Below are 23,582 nucleotides of genomic sequence, written 5' to 3'. Positions count from 1 at the left end.
GAGTCCCTGTTTCAATAGCATAATACTATGGTGCAAAAAAAAAATAGTATAATGCGGACCTGAAAATTAAGTACCCCTGTCTCAATGATATTTTGTTTGTGTCTTAGTACAGTAAAGGAATTTAATACTTACTACATCTTGTTACAGTCTGCATGAAGCAAATTAAATTTGTAAGAGAAAATGTAACAGATGTCATTGTAATATTTCCAAACAACTTTCTGCCTGCAGTGGCATACAAGATGGATACAACTTATCAATTCAGTGCAATATTAATTATATTTACAGTAATAATGTGTACATAAATAGATAATAATTGGTAGTTGTAATGACTTTGATTAATGTTTACATAGTGACTGCTATATGCATCATAGTTCATAATTTAAGATTACATCATTAATATGTTAGTTTTGCATATATATTCTGACAGAGTAGGCATCATTATTGTATATCTATCTATCTTTGATAAATATAATGAAAAGTTTGTAGTGCTATAATGTATACTAGTACAGAACAGTGCTCTGTAATTGGTATGTAGTTAAGTTGCTACTGGTCATGTACGAGAGAGAGAGAGAGAGAATACAGGAAAATCAAGTTTCTCTATACCTAACTTGAAATCATCGTTCTTGTGAATCCATTTGATAGCAAAATGACATGAAACTATGCTTTATGGCAACATTATTTCTATTATAATAATGTTTTAGTCTCTAGAGGTGACAATGCTTAAATATTGAAAATCTCTCCAATGTATTATGGAATATTTACAACCGATATGAGGATACTATTATTAGACTCTTCCTGTATTCACCATGTTCTGTCTATACTATATAAATGTTTATGTAATTAGCATATTCCATCTCCAGTATGTAATATCTACAACTGTACTGAGCACTTTTAAATGTTTTTGCAATTACCATGTTCTATTGCCATCACATACTATTTTAACATTTTATTTACCATGTTCTATTGTCATCACATACAATTTTAATATACCCATTGGTAGTTGCTTCAATTTCCCATGCCTTTGATACAGAATATGAAAGTCTACAGAAGTGTATTAGTTTCAGTCTAAATTAAAAATTTGACATTCATGCTGACATTAAGTAAATCATTATTTATCGTCTGCTTATGGAACTGTTATCCTATACTTTTTCTGCAAGGTTGTATTTCTAGAGCCCTGTAGGCAAACATTCTCCTGAAGTGTTGTCTGGTGGTGCTATTGCCTGTACTGTTGTCTGGTGGAACTATTTGCCTGTAGTGTTGTCTGGTGGGGCTATTTGGCTTGTAGTTTTGTCTTTTGGGGCTATTTGCCTGTAGTGTTGTCTTGTAGGGTTATTTACCTGTAGTGTTGTCTGTTGAGGCTATTTGCCTGTAGTGTAGCCTCTTGGGGCTATTTGCCAGAGCCAAAAATGATGGCATGATACCACAGCTGACAACAGTGAAGTTCTCAAAGTAGAATGTGTTTGTGTGTTTTCTGATTTTTAATATAGCTTTAACAATGTGAGAGCCATATCATTATGATATCTGCAGTGTGGCACTTTATAGTGATGTCTAGCAATAAGACATCATTCTGCAGACATGTGACAGATTCATGTCCCATCCAGTGAAGGGAATACTGTAAATTTAGCACATCACACAGCATAATGCTACATAATATAATGTCTGCATGTGGGAACTGTTAATATTGGACAAGGTAAGATTCCCCAAGTTAAATATAGCAACCTGTACTTTTGCTTCAAGTTTCAATTTTAACATTGATTAATGAATGTATTAATAGCAGAAAGGTTTGCTTGTACAGTCTCCTTTTCAAGTACAAAATATTTGTATTACTGTGATATGATTGTTTGTTATTAAATAAGATAGCAGATTCTTGAGGCATTAAAATGAGCATTGTTACTTTATGTTAGAGAGAAGACATTAGTGACATTAGATAGAGGAAAGTAAACATATAAGTTCATTCAAATTTAATGTTATAGTTATTGTTTAATGAAGATAAAGGTATTTACACCCAACGTTAATATGTCGAGATCAGCTATGAACAGACTAGACATGGCATCACTATATGAATATTATATAGTAATAAAATGGCTGTTACAGATGATCTGGTTATCTACCTAGTTAACAGAGGATTACACCCTTTTCAAGGAAGTGACTGTTACACACGAACTTTCTACCTAATAAGCACCAGGAATACACCTCTTTAGTTACTCTTGAATTTTGGAAAACAATTTTAGTCTTTTCAATAACTGGAATTTATGGCACGTAAGCAGGAATACTCTTTTGCACATAAGACTAATGTATTTTTTCATCCAAAATGAGCCAAACGTATTTGCTACTGATTAGTACTTTATGCTCTTTCTTCATAATTCATGTATTATAATGCTTTCTATGGGAGTCATACTGCCTTATACTGAATAAACCTTTTAAATGATGTAATTTTTACATATGCTTTACTAATAAGCAATAAAATGTGATCAATATCCATACTTGTCTTTTAACAAGAAGTGTGTCATAATGAAGGGCTATATAGTGAGGAGCAATAAAAGCCTCTGCAAATGTAGGGCCTGATTTGGATCATTTAATTGGGGCCCCCTGGAGTTATATGCAGGGTCCCCTATGAGCAAGGCATTTTGAAATAAACTTTTAAACAAATGTTATATGATACTGAACTTAACATTTTCTTCTATCACTTTAAAATTAATTTCTCTTTTAGATATATTTATAAAATTATTAATGCATGGGGACTAATCGGACCAAATTGGTCCATGGCCAGCCCTGGTGAGGAGTTATGTGTAATGAAGGGTACAATAGTAAGGGCTTGTACAATGAAGGCTCATATATTGTAAGAATTGCTGTATTATAAGTGTGTGAGTGTGAGATAATGACCAGCCCTATAGTTAAGAGTTCTGTATAATGGTGGCCCCTATATTCAAGAGTTCTGTATAATGATGGGCCCTATAGTGAAAAGTTCTGTATAATGAAGGATTCTACAGTGCTGGGTGCAAGTTTTGTCACAAATCCACTAAATATATTGACTATACTGTTTATAAATAATGCAATATTAAATGGGTAAAAGGTTCAAGTCACATTCCTTTCAATATTCTTAGACAATTTCCATTCGAAATAAAACAACATTTGCATAACTGATAGTTTGAGAATACCAGTCTGTGTGACTTGGCAACAAAATTATTCTGCAAGAATTGTGCAGATTCTGTTGAGATTTGAACCATCCATCATGAAACGTTACCTAATATTTGAATAAGAAATTCTACCAATAGCCTGGAAACATTTCTTAAAATTGACAAATGCTTTCCTAGACTTGGAAATATTAACTGCCCCAGACTTGGAAATATTACTCAAAAATGGCAAATGCAGCCATTTTATTGGTGAGGATATTTTTTGTGAACATCTGGAGTCAGCTTTTGTGACAGAATGGCCTGATATCGTTCCCCTGAGGTCATCAAAAGGCTTTGACAAGAAATGTAAATGAAATTGCCTTGTAACATGTATTTTAGTAAGTGATAGACTGTTTAGAATATGCAAACAACCAGAACATAAATGACCCTTATTTCATTCCAAACATGGATTTACTCAAACATGAAAACTTGTAAACACTTCCAAAGTATCACCTTTCAGTTCAATATATCACCTAGAGAAAAATGTGAAGCAAAACAATTTGTGTATTCCATAATAAATACAACGCAGACAGCGCGAGCATGAGACAGTCCTAAACTACAGTGAAGGTTTTCTTTGTACTATGGGATATTATAACTCTGATAGATCATGAAATGATCCTAAAAGACACTGAGGTTTTTCTTATACTCTGGGTTATTACAGGTATGCAGACAAATCTTGTAATACTGAGGAATCAATACCAGCAATTATCACCAGTCCTTCCAATGCCTAAAGAAATATGAAAGTATCTTTATTAAATTAAAATGAAGCAAACATATAATTTTGACATGAGCAAACCATTAGACCTTTAGAAGTCATATTAACAGAAACTCCATTTATTTATGGCTACTGCAGCAAGTTTCTACTTCTTTTAAGGACTCAATTTAGACTTCCTTGTTACAAGATATAAACTGTCCAATATTAGGTGCCAAAATATTTCCCCAAAGCCAACAAGTTTAAGTTGACCTGATAGCACATATAAAACAATTGGATATGACCATCCATTGTTTTTGGTGAAAACAATGTCAACATGACCAGTCATCTACGTGATGTGGTATTAACAAGATTTTAAGAAGGCCATTGTGGCAGTTATAATAGAAGTAGGACTGGAACAATTTTCATTTATGAACAACTTGACATCGTAAGAAGTTTTTCAGTGACAACACCATGCTGATATGACCGTTCACTCAGAAGAAATTTATATAAAACGATTTTCAAGATGACCACTGTGGCATGCATATTGCATGGATGAATGGCACCGTTAAGACAAACAAACATCAAAAAAAATTGTTTAGTAAAAACAAAATGTGATATAACCATCCATTCAGGAGTATTGATACTAATTTCAAGATGGCCACTGTTGTGGCTATATTGGACATAATATATGCACCATTTTCATTCGAGACCAGCATTACATCTGGTGACTATCCTATGGCAATACTGCTTTCCATTCAGGAGGATTAGCAATAGCAATATTTTTGAGATGGTCAGTGTGGCAGGCATCATATTACGCCATTTTCATTTAAGGCCAACAAGACGTAATACAAACTTTTCTGGAGCCAACTTCATGGCAATATTACACTTCATTCATAAGTAGCAATAACAAGATTGTCAAGATGCCCACAGTGGAATCCAACCTTGACATCAGATGGGCCCCATTTTCATTTAGGATCAAATAGACATCATAGACATCATAAGAATTTCGTAAGTGAAAACCTCCATGTTGATATGGCCATCGATTCAACAGGAGTACCAATAAGAAGATTTTCACGATGGCCACTCCGGTGGCCTTGCTGGATAATAGACTGGCACCATTTTCATTTTGGGTAAACTAAACATCATAAGAAGTCTTCTGTTGAAAACTGTCAATTAGATTTTCTTTTCAGAAGGAATATCAATAAAAAGATTTTCAAGATGGCAACTGTGTTGGCCATACTGGACATTACATCAGTCCCGTTTTCATATAGGACCAACTAGACGTCACATCAGTACCATTTTTATTTAGGACCAACTAGACATCATAAAAAGTATTGTGTGAAAACTCCCATGACCATCCAATCAGGAGGAGTAGTGATAACAATATTGTCTATATGACCACTATGATGGCTGTATTTGATGTCCACATGGCACCATTTTGATTTAGACCAAGTACACCATGGGATGATAAAAGCTCTTCTGGTCTATGTCCAGTAGATCTAACAAAACACAATAAATTCTTGTGGGCCCGAAGAGGCCCCGCATCTTCTTAATAGCCAAATACAAGACCTGAAAGATTTAATATAATGCATTGTGTTTGATTTGTTTCCAGATCTGTTGATTGGTAAAAAAAGATGTTGAAAGTGTCTTTTTATTTTGGTATATTCAGCAATTTTTTATAGCACATTCTGTATCATTTGTATTGAAGTTAAAGACTTTTAAACCGTGATGAATATTTGCAAACATTTGCTCTAATTTTACTGAGTGATTTGGCAAAATTGTCATTTCAAGATTTTGATTTCTAGTTTTATTAATATTGTCATACTGGATTTCAGATCAGAATAATTTGTGCAATGAAAAAACATTATGCCTGAATGTTTTTAAAAATGTCTTCAATTTCTGTTGAATATTTAAAAAAAATTAATTTCTTAGTCTTTCTTAATCTTTTCTTAAGTGATTTGGCCTTATTAGGCGACGTAAGCTGTCATAGCACAATATTAAATAACTGGAGACCAAGAAGACTTATTGGAATGACCAAATCATGTTGAGCTCTGCAGCAGACATTGCTATAACTAACACAGTACAATATTAAATGTTATAAGGCTTAGATGATGTCCAGTTGGAATAATCATGCCATTTGGAACTGTACATTAAGCATTGATTTTAATGATAGGAGACTGAGATGAAGCCAGTGATGTGTATGTGAATTATTCTAGGTTTTGTACATATATATTAGTACAGAGCATCACTATTAAAACTCTACCCAGTAAAGAAATAGAGCATACAACCATACAGAGAGACCACCTTGTAGTCAAGCATATCAAATATTGTAATACTGTCCATAGCAGCCAAGTAGTGTTTATAGTGTCACCACCTTACAATAAAGTATATAATACTGTAAAAGTGTAAATTGGATTCATGGCATATTCCATCATAAAGTAAACCTTGCACATAATAAAATACATGATACATATCATTTTATTACTACATATATAACATGGAATCCATGACTATATCAACATCATGATAGGAACAGTGTTATAATGAAGGGTATTATAGTGAGGGAGTTCTGTATAATACAAAGTTATATGTGTAACAGTAAGTAAAGATATAAAATCATCACAGCTACAATACAGTTAAATGGATCAATTGCCAATGTTTCAAACGAATCACATAATTAAATCAGATTCAACTTAAAATTCTGACATTTGATTGGTCAGTGATTTGATGTCAGCCAATCAGACATCAGAAGGTAAAGGTTTACTTGAAGCATGAAAATCTTTTTATAATATCGTGGCCTTTTGTTTTCATATTGGCCTTGAATGAATATAATGAGTGAAAGAAAATGAATGACATAATTTTACCTAAATCCAGTTCTAAAGATTAATTTCAAACATATCTGGGTTAAAAGAAATACTACATCACTAAACCTCTTCAAATTTGTGAATAAAATAAACTAGCTGAGACATGAAGTTTAAACATAATTCTAAATACAGTTAAAATTTGTCCTTTTTGGTATACAATTCACTCAGTTGACTTGTGTGCGTGTGCGTGTGTGTGTGTGTGTGTGTGGTATCAATCCTGTAGTTACACAGTATTAAAGATTCAACAAACAAAAGCATTTTGTGGAAACAAAACGATCCCTTGCCCAGACCAATATAGCCAAAACTGAAAATTGATATGTATGAGAATCATTCCCAGTAGTCATACTGTAATTTAGTAACAGACAAGTCCCTGTAGCCATACTGTAGCTTAGGTGCAGAGACAAGTCCCAGTAGTTACAATGTAGCTTAGTTATACAGACAAAATTTGTAATCAAATATATTTAGTGTAATGTTAAAACTGTGATAATTTTTGAATATTTGGTGATGTTTCACAAAGTGCTGTTTCAGCAATATTCTTTCCATTCAACTCTTTCTGCTCCTTCTCTGCATATTCAGATCCCTCAGACTGGTTTTGGTTTTCTGCAAAGAAAAATTAAAAAAGTCAAATGAAAACAGAAACATGTGCAGAGAACAAAGATGCCCCAGCACTGTGTCTGGAATTGAAAAACACATTTTTACCTCTGTGTGATGGATGGATGGACTGTCTATACCTAAACTACATACACACCATTATATAGCTGAAAATGTTATACTCTGACAACTACATTGTTCCTTGTAGCTGTAATTTTATAAAATGCAGATGTTGAATAAAAGAAATGTTACCTTATCAAAGCCATTATGTCATTCTTATTTTACGAGGGTAGAATAAAAAGGAAGCAGGTGCTTGAGCTGGTAAATCAATACAAGATATGTAGAAATTGTGTTATACTGCACTCCAGGGTTGGTACATTGATAGAGGAAAAGATGTACCATTACATGGTAGTATATTCCAGTGCTGGTACATTAATACAAAGTAACATGTATAATGATATTATGCTGCATTCCAGGGTTGGTACATTAATAATATAACATATATAATTATACTAGACAGTGTTGGTACATTAATAATATAACATATACAATTATAATATATGGCATTCCATAGCTGCATGGTTACAAGAGAGCGACAGTTATACAGTTATACCTTAAGACATGTAATAACTAAATAAGCATGCAATTGGGTGTTTAGACTTGCATGAAACAATAAGCAAAACCATGACCTCATCCGACATGTATGACATCAAAGTGGGATCCATCACCTTAACTTATGAAATAAAAATCAATTTAGCAATTGAAATTCAAATTATTAATACGATACATGAATTAAAAGCAATTTTTAATTTTAAAATGTCTACATACATACCTTTTAGTTGGCTGGTTTTGTACCTGAAGAAAATTGCCTCTAAGACAAATCAATTTGTATAATATTTAAGGACAATTAATAAAAGCACATAACAAGTTTCTCCTCATCTGCGCTGATGAACAGCCTGCAAGGAGAGCTGGCATCAGACCATATGAAGTATGTGTGACGTTACATCAGGAATGATGTCAATTGTCATTAATGATGCCGTGGTATGTAAGTGTTTCTTGGCCTAGCCATAAAAATAGGATTATGTAAAATGATATCACAAGGAATGGTTAAGGTCATAAGTAGGGTGAACTTGTATTTATTAGGACCTAGTATGGAATGATACAATAACAATTAAGACTCAGTATGGAATGATACAATAACAATTAGGACCTAGTATGGAATGATACAATAACAATTAGGACCTAGTATGGAATGATACAATAACAATTAAGACTCAGTATGGAATGATACAATAACAATTAGGACCTAGTATGGAATGATACAATAACAATTAGGACCTAGTATGGAATGATACAATAACAATTAGGACCTAGTATGGAATGATACAATAACAATTAGGACCTAGTATGGAATGATACAATAACAATTAGGACCTAGTATGGAATGATACAATAACAATTAGGACCTAGTATGGAATGATACAATAGCAATTAGGACCTAGTATGGAATGATACAATAACAATTAAGACTCAGTATGGAATGATACAGTAACAATTAGGACCTAGTATGGACTGATACAATAACAATTAGGACCTAGTATGGAATGATTCAATAACAATTAGGACCTAGTATGGAATGATACAATAACAATTAGGACTTACTATGGAATAATACAATAACAATTAGGACCTAGTATGGAATGATTCAATAACAATTAGGACCTAGTATGGAATGATTCAATAACAATTAGGACTTACTATGGAATGATACAATAACAATTAGGACCTAGTATGGAATGGTATAATAACAATTATGACTTAGTATGGAATGATACAATACCAATTAGGACTAGTATGGACTGATACAATAACAATTAGGACTTAGTATGGACTGATACAATAACAATTAGGACCTAGTATGGAATGATACAATAACAATTAGGACCTAGTATGGAATGATACAATATCAACTAGGACCTAGTATGGAATGATACAATAGCAATTAGGACCTAGCATGGAATGATACAATAACAGTTTGAAACTACCTGTACCTGGAATGGTGCTAACTCGTCAATAATTAAAATTCCAAGATATGCACAAAATAATCAGTGTGTAATTTATACAATGTCATTTCACCGAGTTTGCATTATTTATCTTGCCGTGATGAAGGTGATAGTTGCATGGGGAACCATTTTGTCCAGCACAAAATTACCATGTCCATGTATGTGTGTGTGTGTGCGTGTGCGTGTGCGTGTATGTATGTGCAAGCTATTTGGTATGGACTGCAAGTTAAGATAAAAAGACTAACTATATCATAAATTTTATTGAAATATACAATATTGACAGATACAAAACAGTAATGACAGAGAGAATGTTAGAAAACTTACAAATATACAAAGTCAGATCTCCTTTCTTTGTCAAGTTGTACTTATCCAGAAATATATCACATGTAAATTTCAGACAAATTCAATCAAGATGACTTCACTTATACATTGTATGAGTATCTGTCCATTGCAATGAGCATATGTATAACCAAACTAATAGAGAACTGATTCAACTCCTATGTATAACCAACGCTAAGGGTACCAACATCGTGGTAAACATGGTAGTTAATGGTCATTCAAATCCTATGTATAACCAACACTAAGGGTACTGACATCATGGTAAACATGGTAGTAATTGTCATTCAAGTCCCATGTATAACCAACAATAAGGGTACTGACATAATGGTAAACATGGGGGGATGGTTGGATAAATCCCATGAATAACCAGCACAACTGGGTTGGCATAAGGGTTAATATAAGGAGGTAATATTCAGACAAAACCTGTATATAACCAACACTAACATAACTGTCCCATGGATAAACATGGATCTAATGTCCATCCAAATCCAATGATTAACCAACACTAATGGGGCTGACAATGGGGTAAACATGGTAGTAATAGTTATCCAAATTTTGTTTGGTTTTGTTTTTCAAATGATAAATACAAAGACTGGTAGTCACTGCGCTCGTTATACAAAATAATATATATCCCAGGAGAAGCCACTGCAATGGAAAATTAGTTTTGACATCAATTAATGGCAATGGATAAAACTGTAATTAAAATCAAGTATAGTCATTATAAATCTTTTCTGGGCTAAAATATGGTTTGGCCCTAGAAAGAGTGTTTTGTTATTCTAAATGGCACATAAACATATGAATGGTTATTTAGTGCCAAGGCAAATGTAATCAATTGCCATGCTCAGGGACACACCAGTCACCTGGGATTGAAACCAATGGCAGGATTTGTACTCAAATTCTTTTGGTCACATATCTTGCATGCTATCCCCTTCCTTCATGCTAACCCCTGTTATAATGTGACCCCTGCTATTTAATGTGGAAACTGAGACAAAATATTGATCAAACTGCGATTGATTGAATCTTGCATGGACCTAAAATATTTAGTTTTTTTTTTTTTTAAGTAATAGTAACACGGAAATTGTTATTCAGTGCCAAGGTAATTGCAATAAAGTGCCCTGTTCAAAATCACAGCATGACAGCCATATATGATTAAACCAATAGTAAGATTTAAACCCGGCCCAAACCAAAATGCATCCTTGCTGAAAGCTTGTGGCAAGCTTGCGGTAAGCTTGCGATAAGCTAGTTTGATGTTTATAAGCTAACATGGATGCTTGCGCAAGCTTGTACAAGCAAGTGCAGGCTTAGGCAAGATAGCTGGATATAACCGCAAGCTTGCACAAGCTTGCGCAAGCTTGTACAAGCTTTCTTGTTTGCTTCAGAAATTAAAACTAGCTTGCACAAGCTTTCTTGTTTGTTTCATAAAGTAAAACTAGCTTGCGCAAGCTTACTTGTTTTCTTCAGAAAGTAAAATTAGCTTGCGCAAGCTTGTTTTCTTCAGAAAGTAAAACTAGCTTGCACAAGCTTTCTTGTATGTTTCAGAAAGTAAATTTAAACTAGCTTGCAACAAGTTTCTTCATATATATATATATATATATATATATATATATATATATATATATATATATATATATATATATATATATATATCCTTTGCTTGTGAAAGTTTGAGACCATGTATCCAAGTAGCAGGCACCATCACTGTCACGCCCCTACGAAAACAAAGTCATGACTTGATGAACAATCATGAAGTGTTCATGAAAGTTCCTCAAGTAAGTTCATGAGCTTCAAGAATTTTGATGAATCATGTACTTGAAGTTCATGAACACACTGATGAATTTTTATGAACTATTATAATATCTTTGAAGTTCCTGAAATGTCATGAACTAATGGTTCATGAACAATTCAAGTACTTTGATGCAATACCATGGTATTTCTTAAAAAAATGTATATTAAATATCTATATCATTATATTCATAAAATGTTCATGAAAATTTATCATACAAACTTCTCAAAATATTAGTGAAATTTAAATAAAGGTGAATTTTTTCTTCTTTTTTTAAAATGATATACTGTATAAATGTTCATACAGATCTTTAATTCAATACTTGTTTACTTAACCTGAGTATTTCTGGATTAATATGGGAAAATATTTTCTGGCCAGCATCAACAAAATGTATTTGCTTTAAAAAGCTTTCAATGACTTTGTCCTAACGTTTTTTTTCTTCTCTCCATTACTGTTATAAACTGCTTATTCTATTGACTTAGTCACTGGTTGCCAATTTGCAGTAAAAACCGAAATATATTAACAACGATTATTCTGATTGGATGACTTTGAAAAAAGACGTGATATGATTGGTTAATATACGCGCGCGATTTCAACAGTTAAGCTTCCTCAGAAACCAAAGATCATGCAGATGGTTAGGCAAAAACCTCGAACAAAAACCGCGGACTCCATGGAATGGACAGATGAGAATATTTTCAATATCATTTTTTTAAAGTAAGTAGAAGTGCAGAGAAGCGACTTTGAAGAATGTGAAGGAAATGATTTGGTGAGAGCAAAATTAGGCGGAAAAGCGTACCAAGCCCGGATGACCAGAATTACGGTGAGTATCTTTTTCTTGGTCATTCGTGATTATTTCAGTAGAAGTTATATGGATATTTTATTGGTTTATATATGTCATCATATTATTTATAACCAAGCTAATGACACGATTTTGTTCAGACCTAATTTAAACTTGCTCATCGAAGTTTTGAAAATCACTAAACATTATCACCCCCACCCCCCCAGTTCTCGATACCAGACGTGGTTCGATATCGATAGGAGTTGAGATGTTCGAGATCGTTTTCTTTTACATGACATCACTATTTCTATAATCTGATGTAATTTCGTAATTTAAAAAAAAAAACCTTAAGAAAATAGTTAATGCGTGAAACTGTTCACAATAAAAGTGCAAATAACAACGTGATGAAACCGGAAGCAGCTATACGCAACATGCGGAGTCGGAGTGGATGCATTAGTGACATACTAAGGGCCTATACCACACAAGTCTGGCGTTTTATCAATAAAAAATGGCGAAAATATTTGAAAGCATGAAATAACCGTTATCTGTAATATATACGGTTATTTAGTGTAACGGTGTTGTCAAAAAAAATGTCATATTTTACTGAATAAAACATCCGTCTCCTGTGACTATACCTATGGCTAGACAGGTTCAGTTAATATAAAACAGTGACAAAATTCTGCAATAATATAAATGCTCAGTATTATGTGTAAGGGATTAAATCATTTTTGAGTTGGATCATATTATTCCAGTAAGTAAAGTGGGGTACAATGATAATGTGCTAAAAGCTAAAAACAATGTTGATCAGAGATTATCTGTAATTAACTAACTTTACCTTTTTTTCAGACCAGACAGCAGAAAAGTAAAATTGGTAGAGGATGAAGTTTGTAGGTTAAGGATGAAAATTTGAAAACTGGAGGATTCAAGATGGAAGAGACATTAAATTGTGACTGCTGCAACAATGTTAAAGATCCAAACAGTAATCAGATGGAACAGCTTAAGTTGCAGAAGGAGACATTCAGTAGTGACATTGGACAGGATTTGATTAAATTATAGACCCTGAACATCTTCACAAAAGAGTTATCAGACAGGTCAGTCTCTGGAAGAAGATTGGTCAGGAGAAACCCCAGCTGAAAGACAGCCCCATGACGATGAAATATGCTTCAACAGTTGATTGCAGACAACTGCCCCAATATCTCTTGAACATTTTTCAAAGAAAAATTACAGAACATACAAAAAGTGTTGCTAAGGGTAAAAAAAAAGAATATCACTTGTCAGTTTAAATTTATCTGAAATCAAATACAGTTTTTAAGATAATATGTTGCATTTTATACTGTATTAACCCCATCCCCCATCTAAGGTTATTGTATGATTCAGGATGAATAGGTATTTGTGACTTCTCAGGTTATCATATTTTGTTTTATAGGCACTGTTCGTGAAGTCATGAATCACTGAGAAACTTTGTTCATCATAGTTCATGAATATGTTCATGCACTTGTTCATGAATGATGATGATCCAGTTTGTGGACTGTTTTCAATTCATGCACATTCTAGAATAATTCATGAACCTTTTGATGAACTTTCATGAACGGTTCTTGAACCAAGTTCATGAACAGTTCATTCATTATTCATGATCATTTCATAGGGGCGTGACACTTGCAGCTAGGGGAACACATAAAGCTTCTGCAGCCTTGGGTAAGCTTGCAGTGAATGAATAAACTTGAACAATGGAATTAAACTTAATGTTTTGGCAGAACAGATTTGTTTTCCACTGCATTGCAACTATAAGATTGCATTATTTAATCATTAAATATGCAGATTACTTCATTGGAATGAAGTAAAACTTTGCAATATATTATGATAATTTGGTCCACCAGGAGCAGTTGAGTCTAAAATGCATTTTTGGACAGGGGCCTTCGGACTCCCAGACCCCCCCCCCCCTTTCACATTTTCAGGGGTTTTTTTGGAAGGGGGGAAAACACAATCATGTCTGATTTTTGAAAGCCCAGATGCTTGTAGCAAGAAATCTCTGCAAGCTTGCAACAAGCTAGTAACAAGCTTGCGCAAGCTAGTAACAAGCTTGCACAAGCTTGTGTATACTTATTGTACTAGGTAAATAATAACAAGCTTGTGCAAGCTTAAGCTTTCGCAAGCTTGTGCATGCTTATGACACTTTTGTTAAATAAGCTTGCGCAAGCTTGCTGCAATGTTCCAAATACAAGCTTGCCGCAAGCTTTATAAATAAGCTTGCGCAAGCTTGCTGCAATGTTCCAAATACAAGCTTGCCGCAAGCTTGCTGCAATGTTCCAAATACAAGCTTGCCGCAAGCTTTATAAATAAGCTTGCGCAAGCTTGCTGCAATGTTCCAAATACAAGCTTGCCGCAAGCTTTATAAATAAGCTTGTGGCAAGCTTGCTGCAAGCTTTAAAACAAGCTTGCAATTTTGGTTTGGGGCCACCTCCTTTTGGTCACAAGTCCAGCATGCTAATCACTTATTTGTGATCCCTGCTATTGAGGATGAAACTTGTGACATTATATGGCTCTAATTTAGGTACATGTGTGTGTTTGTGTGTGCGATTTGGATTTTTAACGTAGCATTAAACTATTTTCAGTCATATCAATAGTCTGCAGTGTGGCAGTTTATAGCGATGTCTAGCACTGGGGCATCATGCTGCAGACATGTAGCATCATAATCCACCCAGACACATTATCCTGACAACAGGTCAACCATGAAGATAATACTTGTAACGGTATTACCTTTTACACAGCAAAATTTGACAGGAAGGAAAATAATTGGATAAAGTGGATATCACAATGAAGAGCTATTTATAATTATCAGTAGTTTGATTGGTGCCAAAAAGCCATATATGGCTATAACAGAAAAGATTAGACGGCACTCACCAGTTATTATCTATTTTTGAGAGAGTGACATATGTAAGGTGAAGTTGTTCGCATTTAAAACATGCACACTGGAGGTAATTTTGGCATACCTCTGTGCTACATTAATGTAATGTGAATGATATTTCTTTGGATACTGTACTTTTGGAAATTGTACATGATCTAAGCACACTGCTAACTAAAATGATTGATCCCATGTGCTAAAAAAATCTGCCCGAATTAGTCTAAAGTACACTATCCGTAGCAGCTATTAAAATAGGGAAAATGAATTTTGCCTGACTATACAATACCAGCTTCTGGAAGTGCAATGAATGAATTACCAAACATATCAAATATAAAAAAAATTATCAGCTCTTTTTTATACAATTTCTCTGAAGCTCAGGAAGTGAAAATGACCAAGTGGATCTAGCACTTTTTTGAAAGGTGCACATCTGGAGTAAGGTCAAGCTGTATACTCTATAACCCATATCACACCCATCAATCATATACCAAAATAAAGGGAATTAAATGTACTTTGAACTATACCTAACATATACAAGGTCTTTTTTAAACAGCCAGTATAACCAATGAGGAAAGCTGGGGAAGTTCTTTTTCTTTAAAATTCTAACCCTCCCTATGCAAAATATGAAACTGTAGAGCGCCACCTTATAAGGACCATCACAACTGACCTAACTTTGTACTATTCCATCAGGTGGCAAATAAAATGGAATCAATGAATGACAGTAATACATAGGCATAATTTCAGTCCACTAGAGAATAAGATCATTAGTTTTGAGGAAATATGTTCCTCGTCGGATAAATCCCCTCCCAATCTGTGTTGATACTAATGGACAATACATGAACTGATGTCACTTGTTCATTAAAATGTGCAATTCTGCTGCATGCATATCTTTCTGCATACACTTTGTACACTTACTGGTATTTGGTAACAGCCATATCTGGCACAAAATTCAAAATGGCCACAGGACAGAGGGTGTGCTATTCCTTGTGGATTTACAAGTCACCAGAAAACATAGGATTTGCTCCAGAAATACAATGCACATGACACCAAAAAATCTTTTCAGCAGACAGTAGCTCCATAGCCATGAGAAATACCAGTAAGTGTATAAAATGTACACCATGTATGCAGACAAAATTAACTGCCGATTTTTGCAAGTTTTAATGAAATGACTATCAGCCCCTAAACCACCTGTCAATATCATCATGGGTAAGGGGCTGATTTTTATTAGGCTAACATTTCCCTCTCTACATTAAGTCTTTGTATTGCTGCCACCCAGACTTTGATTTGAATGACCAATCACATGACTGTTTTGTGTCAGCATGACAGACCTAATATCAACAATGTTTAATGCTATGTATATAACTATTCTAAGTTGTATTTTTTGAATTACTGTTTATGTTCATCTATTCTATCATGAACTGTCTTTTTGAATTACCGTTTATGTTCATCTATTATGTCATCATGTTTTCAAATTATTTTGTTCATCTATTCTTTCATGAAATATGTTTATTTATGTTTATTGTTTATGTTCATCTAATCTATCAGAACTTTATTCTTTTAAAATTATTATGTTCATCTATTCTATTATAAATTGTGTTTCTGAATTATTGATTATCTTCATTTTTTTAAGATACTTCTAAATGTAAACACATTGTTTATAATGTTATGATAGATGACTGTTGTGCGAGTTTGAACTGAACTCTGTTTAACAGTTCTTGCTTCATTACGGAAATATAAAGTTGGTTATTGTGGTATGAAGAGTACATTAGTAGTTTGTTTCATGTGTGCTGTGTCTGAAGAAACTGCTGTATGCCTGCCTAACACATGCAAGTCCCACTATAAGCTCTCTTGTAAGGAACAAACAATGAAACAAAACATCTGTGCAGGGTAAAGTTAATCAACACTATCAAGTTTTGCAGTCATTAAAATATAATTTAATAATTACATTTCTCATTTTTCAGGAAACAAATATGACTATTTTCATCTTTCCTAAAAATCTGATTGCAGAAAACTAATATGTAGTGTGTACTGGTGTGTCTGACACATTCAATGCCAGCCAAAAGTGGACTAGGTTGTTTTTCCTTTTGTTTGCATAGATATATTGCCATTGGACATAGGTGTATACAAATATATATTTTCTTTTTGCCAAGACGGATATCCTTTTTGTGTGCATGTACCTGTTGAGTCAACACAATGCTGATGATAAACTGAACATATGGACACCAGTCCTGAAAAAAGCATGCCTCCACACAGGAAAAGATGTACATTATGATTCTTAATGTAGTATATATGAGGGTAAAATTATCTTATCGCCCTCTACCAATTTATGACCAGAAATTGTTTAGATAAGTTTAAAGGGGTGGGGGAGGCGAGTCAATGGGGATCCCCCTGAAATAAAAAAGTATCTTTTATTTTGGTTACCTGCAAGTAGGGGTGAAATGACACACCTGTACCAAATATGAATATGATTCAAAACATGAATCAATAAATTATCGATACACATATCAAGTTGATGGTCTCTTTATATTCGATGGTCTGCTAATGACATGGTGCTTTGCATTTATGTATGTTCACATACTGGTTGCATTTCCAGTATGCAAATTACAGACAGACATAGACTTAGCAGCTGTTCATATGCTATTTGCATCCTTGACAAGTTACCAAAAATACTTCCAAACAGACTGCCATTACCTGTCAGTAATTTTAATGTAACCTCTTTTGACCATTTTGAGCTGCCCATTTGATCATCTTAGCTTGTCTTGCACTGCATGAATGCTTTCATTACAAATTAGTACCAATTTCATGTCTTTACTTAAACCTTAAGTCATTATGGTGTTAACTTCAAAAAACAAGAAATATTCCTCATGTAAGGAAAATCTTATCTAGAACAAGTCTGAGTGTTGTATGACTAACAATCAAATCCTTCACACTGTATTCTTTTGTAGATACAAAAAAACTGCCATGGACACACACTAGTTTTTGTGAGTGAAAAAGAAAATTACTGACAACACACATTTCCCTTCTATTAAATTAACAAGGCAGTTATAATTCATACTGTTTGGAATGTCCCATTACAGAGTTTGTGCTTATTTTCCTTAATCATGCTGGCACATTTAGTAACTCATTTTATATATATATATATATATATATATATATATAGAGAGAGAGAGAGAGAGAGAGAGAGAGAGAGAGAGAGAGAACAAAAAAGGAGATATTCCAAATGTGTTTCCCAATAATATTTAAGTACTTTACAGATCATTTAACTGTCAGTTTTGTTTGAAGATTCTCTATAACTTTGTAATGATATAGACTGAGTTTCGATGGCAATGCTTCTGGAATGTCATACTGTCAGTTCTGATTGGTTGTTATTGTTTATTCAAGTCCTGGGTAAAGCAATAACCACCGATCAAAATTAATGTAGCATATTTCATTGCATGACACACTTAAAGTTGAGTCCTTATATTTGATACAAGTAGACAAGATGTGATGCAGCAGTGAAACTTTGCATAAATGTGGTTATTACATGATCAGTAAAGTACTTAAATCACACATGGGGTTATTACATAATCAGTATAGTACTTAAATCACATCATGGGGCTATTACATAATCAGTATAGTACTTAAATCACAACATGGGGTTATTACATGATTAGTAAAGTACTTAAATCACACATGGGGTTATTACATGATCAGTAAAGTACTTAAGTCACATATGGGGTTATTACATAATCAGTATAGTACTTAAATCACACACATGGTTATTACATGATCAGTAAAGTACTTAAATCACATATGGAGTTATTACATAACCAGTAAAGTACTTAAATCACACATGTGGTTATTACATAATCAGTAAAGTACTTAAATTAAACATGGGATTATTAAATAATCAATAAAGTACTTAAATCACAACCGGGGTTATTAAATAATCAATAAAGTACTTAAATCACACATGTGGTTATTACATGATCAGTAAAGTACTTAAATCACACATGGGGTTATTACATAACCAGTAAAGTACTTAAATCACACATGGGGTTATTACACAATCAGTAAAGTACTTAAAACATACATGTGGTTATTACGTAATCAGTAAAATACTTAAATCAAACATGGGATTATTAAATAATCAATAAAGTACTTAAATCACACACGAGAATAAATCTGGAATATCTTCTTTACAGTGATATGTTATCAGTGTCAAAGCATGCTAATGGGATAAAATAATCACCATGAAATTAACAGGAAGAAGGCGGCATATTTCAAACCATGTGAGTTGGTCACTTTAGTTGCTAATTTGCAGAAGACGAGTGGGTGTTGTCAGCAGTTTTTCTTTCTTACTGACATAAATAAATGCATGTGCCAGCAATAGCTGTCCAAGATGAATTCTCATTTTAAAGAATAAAAAGGTAAATGACAAATAATTATTCACAACGCTGAAGATTACAGTAACTTGTATAGAAAAAGTGTAATTTGTATTAATTCTTCCCCTCTTGCATTGATCAAAAGATTTATGTCTACTACAATGTATCTATATATCAATTAGAGCTATTGTTGTACCCTACTACATGTACCCGGTAATCAGCATACAGGATACAAGCTTACTGCCCTACATCATGTACCTAGTAATCAGCATACAGGATACAAGCTTACTGACCTACAACATGTACCCAGTAATCAGCATACAGGATACAAGCTTACTGACCTACAACATGTACCTAGTAATCAGCATACAGGATACAAGCTTACTGACTTACTACATGTACCCGGTAATCAGCATACAGGATACAAGCTTACTGCCCTACATCATGTACCCAGTAATCAGCATACAGGATACAAGCTTACTGACCTACTACATGTACCCGGTAATCAGCATGCAGGATACAAGCTTACTGACCTACTACATGTACCCGGTAATCAGCATACAGGATGCAAGCTTACTGACTTACTACATGTACCCAGTAATCAGCATACAGGATACAAGCTTACTGCCCTACATCATGTACCTAGTAATCAGCATACAGGATACAAGCTTACTGACTTACTACATGTATCCAGTAATCAGCATACAGGATGCAAGCTTACTGACCTACTATATGTACCCAGTAATCAGCATACAGGATACAAGCTTACTGACCTACTACATGTACCCGGTAATCAGCATACAGGATTTATAGGTTACTGCATCTGTATGGGAAAATATGAACAGGTTTTTGGATGGAAATACTGTACAACCTAAATAGTGCAGTATATACATCCAACAAAACGAGTTCATATTTTCGCATAAAAAAATCCAGTAACCTTTTTATTACGTGCTCATTTTCTTATTCTACCTAAGGCTTAATTATGTAAACAAAAACACATTACATGAAACAAAGTAACTGAATGTATGTCGTATTAAAAACTAAATACACAAACTCAGATTATTATTACACAATAATTAATGAGCACATAACTTTGCCAAGATAAATTTAAACTTAGTCATGCTCTAGACATAACTTTCAAAGAAAATGGCATTTTGATCTACTTAAAATTGTAATTTTTAGTCATATTGTGAATGAATGCACATTGCATAAACTTTTCCATTTGATCTGGAATGAATAGATTTTGTTATTTTTGTAAATTCTATGCAATTTTGTGATTATGGACTAGATTTATCTTTGCCAATTCTACATGAAATTCATTGTATTGAAGTAGCGAGAGAGAAGCATGTTGACACCTGCAAGTGTGTTTATGTTCTGTCCATGAATGTTTTAAATCATAATGTGGGAAAAATATGAAGTCTTTCAATTGCAGTTATCAAAAAGATGCTATGGAATTTAATGTTTATTTCATTTTGAGTGCAGTAAGGAGGATGTAATTGCACTTGGAATATAGACAAAATTACAGTACAATTTTGAAATGTGTAATCAAGCTTCAGAACCCATGACATGGCTCATGTAATTTGGATTTGCTGAACTAAGAGAGTACATTTTGAGGAAACTCAGGATGTAAAAATAAGTATATTCTTTGCCATTCTTACCAGCAAAAGAAAACAGTTTATGCCTTGTCACTAGCATGCTATTTGTAAGGACCATGTCTGGCATTTATAGCTTGCCTAAATCCGAAACATTGTATCAAAAAAGTTAACATGGAATGTGTCAAAGCAGCTGGTATGTGGCAGTCCATGAATCATCTTGTTTAGTTCATTCAGAAACAAATTCAATTAACCAAAGTGTAAGGTGTCTACCATGAGAGTGTAATGATTTGTTTACAAAGTAGTTCCTAATACATTAATAGGCATACATGAGTTCAATATGAAGTTGTGCACGAGTGCAATATAAAAAAATACTGAACATTTCTGACAATGTAAAGTTAATGGAGACAAAAATGAGCATATAATAAGCACACTTACTACCCTACTACATGTACCCGGTAACCAGCATACAGGTTACTCACTGCCTACAAACCTGGACACACAGTACACAAATTGAAGTATACCAGTGCAAAAAGGCTTTTGTCATTATTTCTTTATTTTGATGTTTACATTGTTACTTATCAAAATAAGTTTGAGAAGTAAGAATTCTACCTAAATAATGCTTTTAATCATATCTGCACTCACAGGGTGACTGTCAAACTTAAAGTTGTCACCATTATGTTTTACTGGTCATTATGGAGATTGTTGTTTGAGATAGTTCGTCTACTGTTTTAAAAGGAAGAAAGGGGGAAATCAATTGGAATATCATGTGTGTTACCTACAGGGAATGAGCATGTAGGAGAAAAGACATAAATTGTGAAATAACTTATACCACTGGATTGCAAAGCCTTTGCAATGACCTTCGTTTAGATTAAGTCATAGTTACTTACCCTGGTTATACAGTGCTACCCATTTTTTGATTCAATTTTTCTAACCATTCTAAGTGTATATAATATTACCAATAATAATGTTAATTTTTTGCTTATCACAGTGACTATATAAATATCATGCATACCTTATTCATTGTAATATGAACATTGTACACTTCAAAAATTCTCATTTAGGTTAATTTCATAAGGTTAATGGTGATGATGATAAGTGCAGATCACATGCATGTATATGCTATAAAAGTGTACACCAATCACAGACCGCTTGGTTTGGTCATTTTCAGCGCATCAGTACAATTAGGTTATTAAGTCCAGAGTAACCCCTGTGATATTTTTTAAGTGTGGTTTTGATGATAGGCCCAAAAGGTACCAATAACTCGGACCATGGACTTTTATCATTATGAATAAAAGGTAACTTGATGAATAAGACAATCCACCTTGAAACAGGAGAATCTGAAATATAAGCTGAGTCCTTTAGGGTTTGGAAAATATACTTCCCACCGTTTCTCTCCATTTATATGCTGCTAATGTAATGCCCTGACTGGGCATACATGTAAATCCTCCCATTATATGTTGCTAATATAATGCCCTAACTGGGCATACATATCAATCGTCCCATTATATGTTGCTAATGTAATGCCCTAACTGGGCATGCATATCAATCCTCCCATTATATGTTGCTAATGTAATGCCCTGACTCGGCATACATCTCAATCCTCCCATGATATGTTGCTAATGTAATGCCCTGACTGGGCATACATGTCATCCTACCAATATATGTTGTTAATGTAATGCCCTAACTGGACATACATATCAATCCTCCCATGATATGTTGCTAATGTAATGCCCTGACTGGGCATACATGTCATCCTCCCAATATATGTTGCTAATGTAATGTCCTAACTGGGCATACATGTCAATCCTCCCATTATATGTTGTTAATGTAATGCCCTGACTGGGCATACATATGAATCCTCCCATGATATGTTGCTAATGTAATGCCCTGACTGGGCATACATATCAATCATCCCATTATATGTTGCTAATGTAATGCCCTGACTGAGCATACATGTCATCCTCCCAATATATGTTGTTAATGTAATGCCCTAACTGGACATACATATCAATCCTCCCATGATATGTTGCTAATGTAATGCCCTGACTGGGCATACATGTCATCCTCCCAATATATGTTGCTAATGTAATGTCCTAACTGGGCATACATGTCAATCCTCCCATTATATGTTGTTAATGTAATGCCCTAACTGGACATACATATCAATCCTCCCATGATATGTTGCTAATGTAATGCCCTGACTGGGCATACATATCAATCATCCCATTATATGTTGCTAATGTAATGCCCTGACTGAGCATACATGTCATCCTCCCAATATATGTTGCTAATGTAATGCCCTGACTGGACATACATATCAATCCTCCCGTTATATGTTGTTAATGTAATGCCCTGACTGGGTATACATTTCAATCCTCCCTTTATATGATGCTAATATAATGCCCTGACTGGGCATACATATCAATCCTCCCGTTATAT

At 33.9% G+C, this 23,582-nt stretch overlaps 1 protein-coding gene across 2 annotated transcripts in view; it reads right to left on the bottom strand.

The window, feature by feature from the left end:
- Window positions 1-6,327: 6,327 nt before the first annotated feature.
- Window positions 6,328-23,582, bottom strand: part of LOC149782429 (uncharacterized) — a 178,421-nt gene continuing 161,166 nt past the window's right edge. For both annotated transcript variants that reach the window (XM_089934876.1, XM_089934875.1), the window contains exon 14: window positions 6,328-7,331. In XM_089934876.1, coding sequence (XP_089791002.1) covers window positions 7,313-7,331 — 19 coding nt within the window. In that variant the 3' untranslated portion in view covers window positions 6,328-7,312. The remainder of the gene's footprint in view (window positions 7,332-23,582) is intronic.

The sequence above is a fragment of the Sinohyriopsis cumingii genome, chromosome 15, assembly GCF_028554795.1.
Source record: "Sinohyriopsis cumingii isolate HCF-2022 chromosome 15, ASM2855479v2, whole genome shotgun sequence".
Lineage (NCBI taxonomy): Eukaryota > Metazoa > Mollusca > Bivalvia > Unionida > Unionidae > Sinohyriopsis > Sinohyriopsis cumingii.
This window is presented reverse-complemented; position numbering and strand designations above follow the sequence as displayed.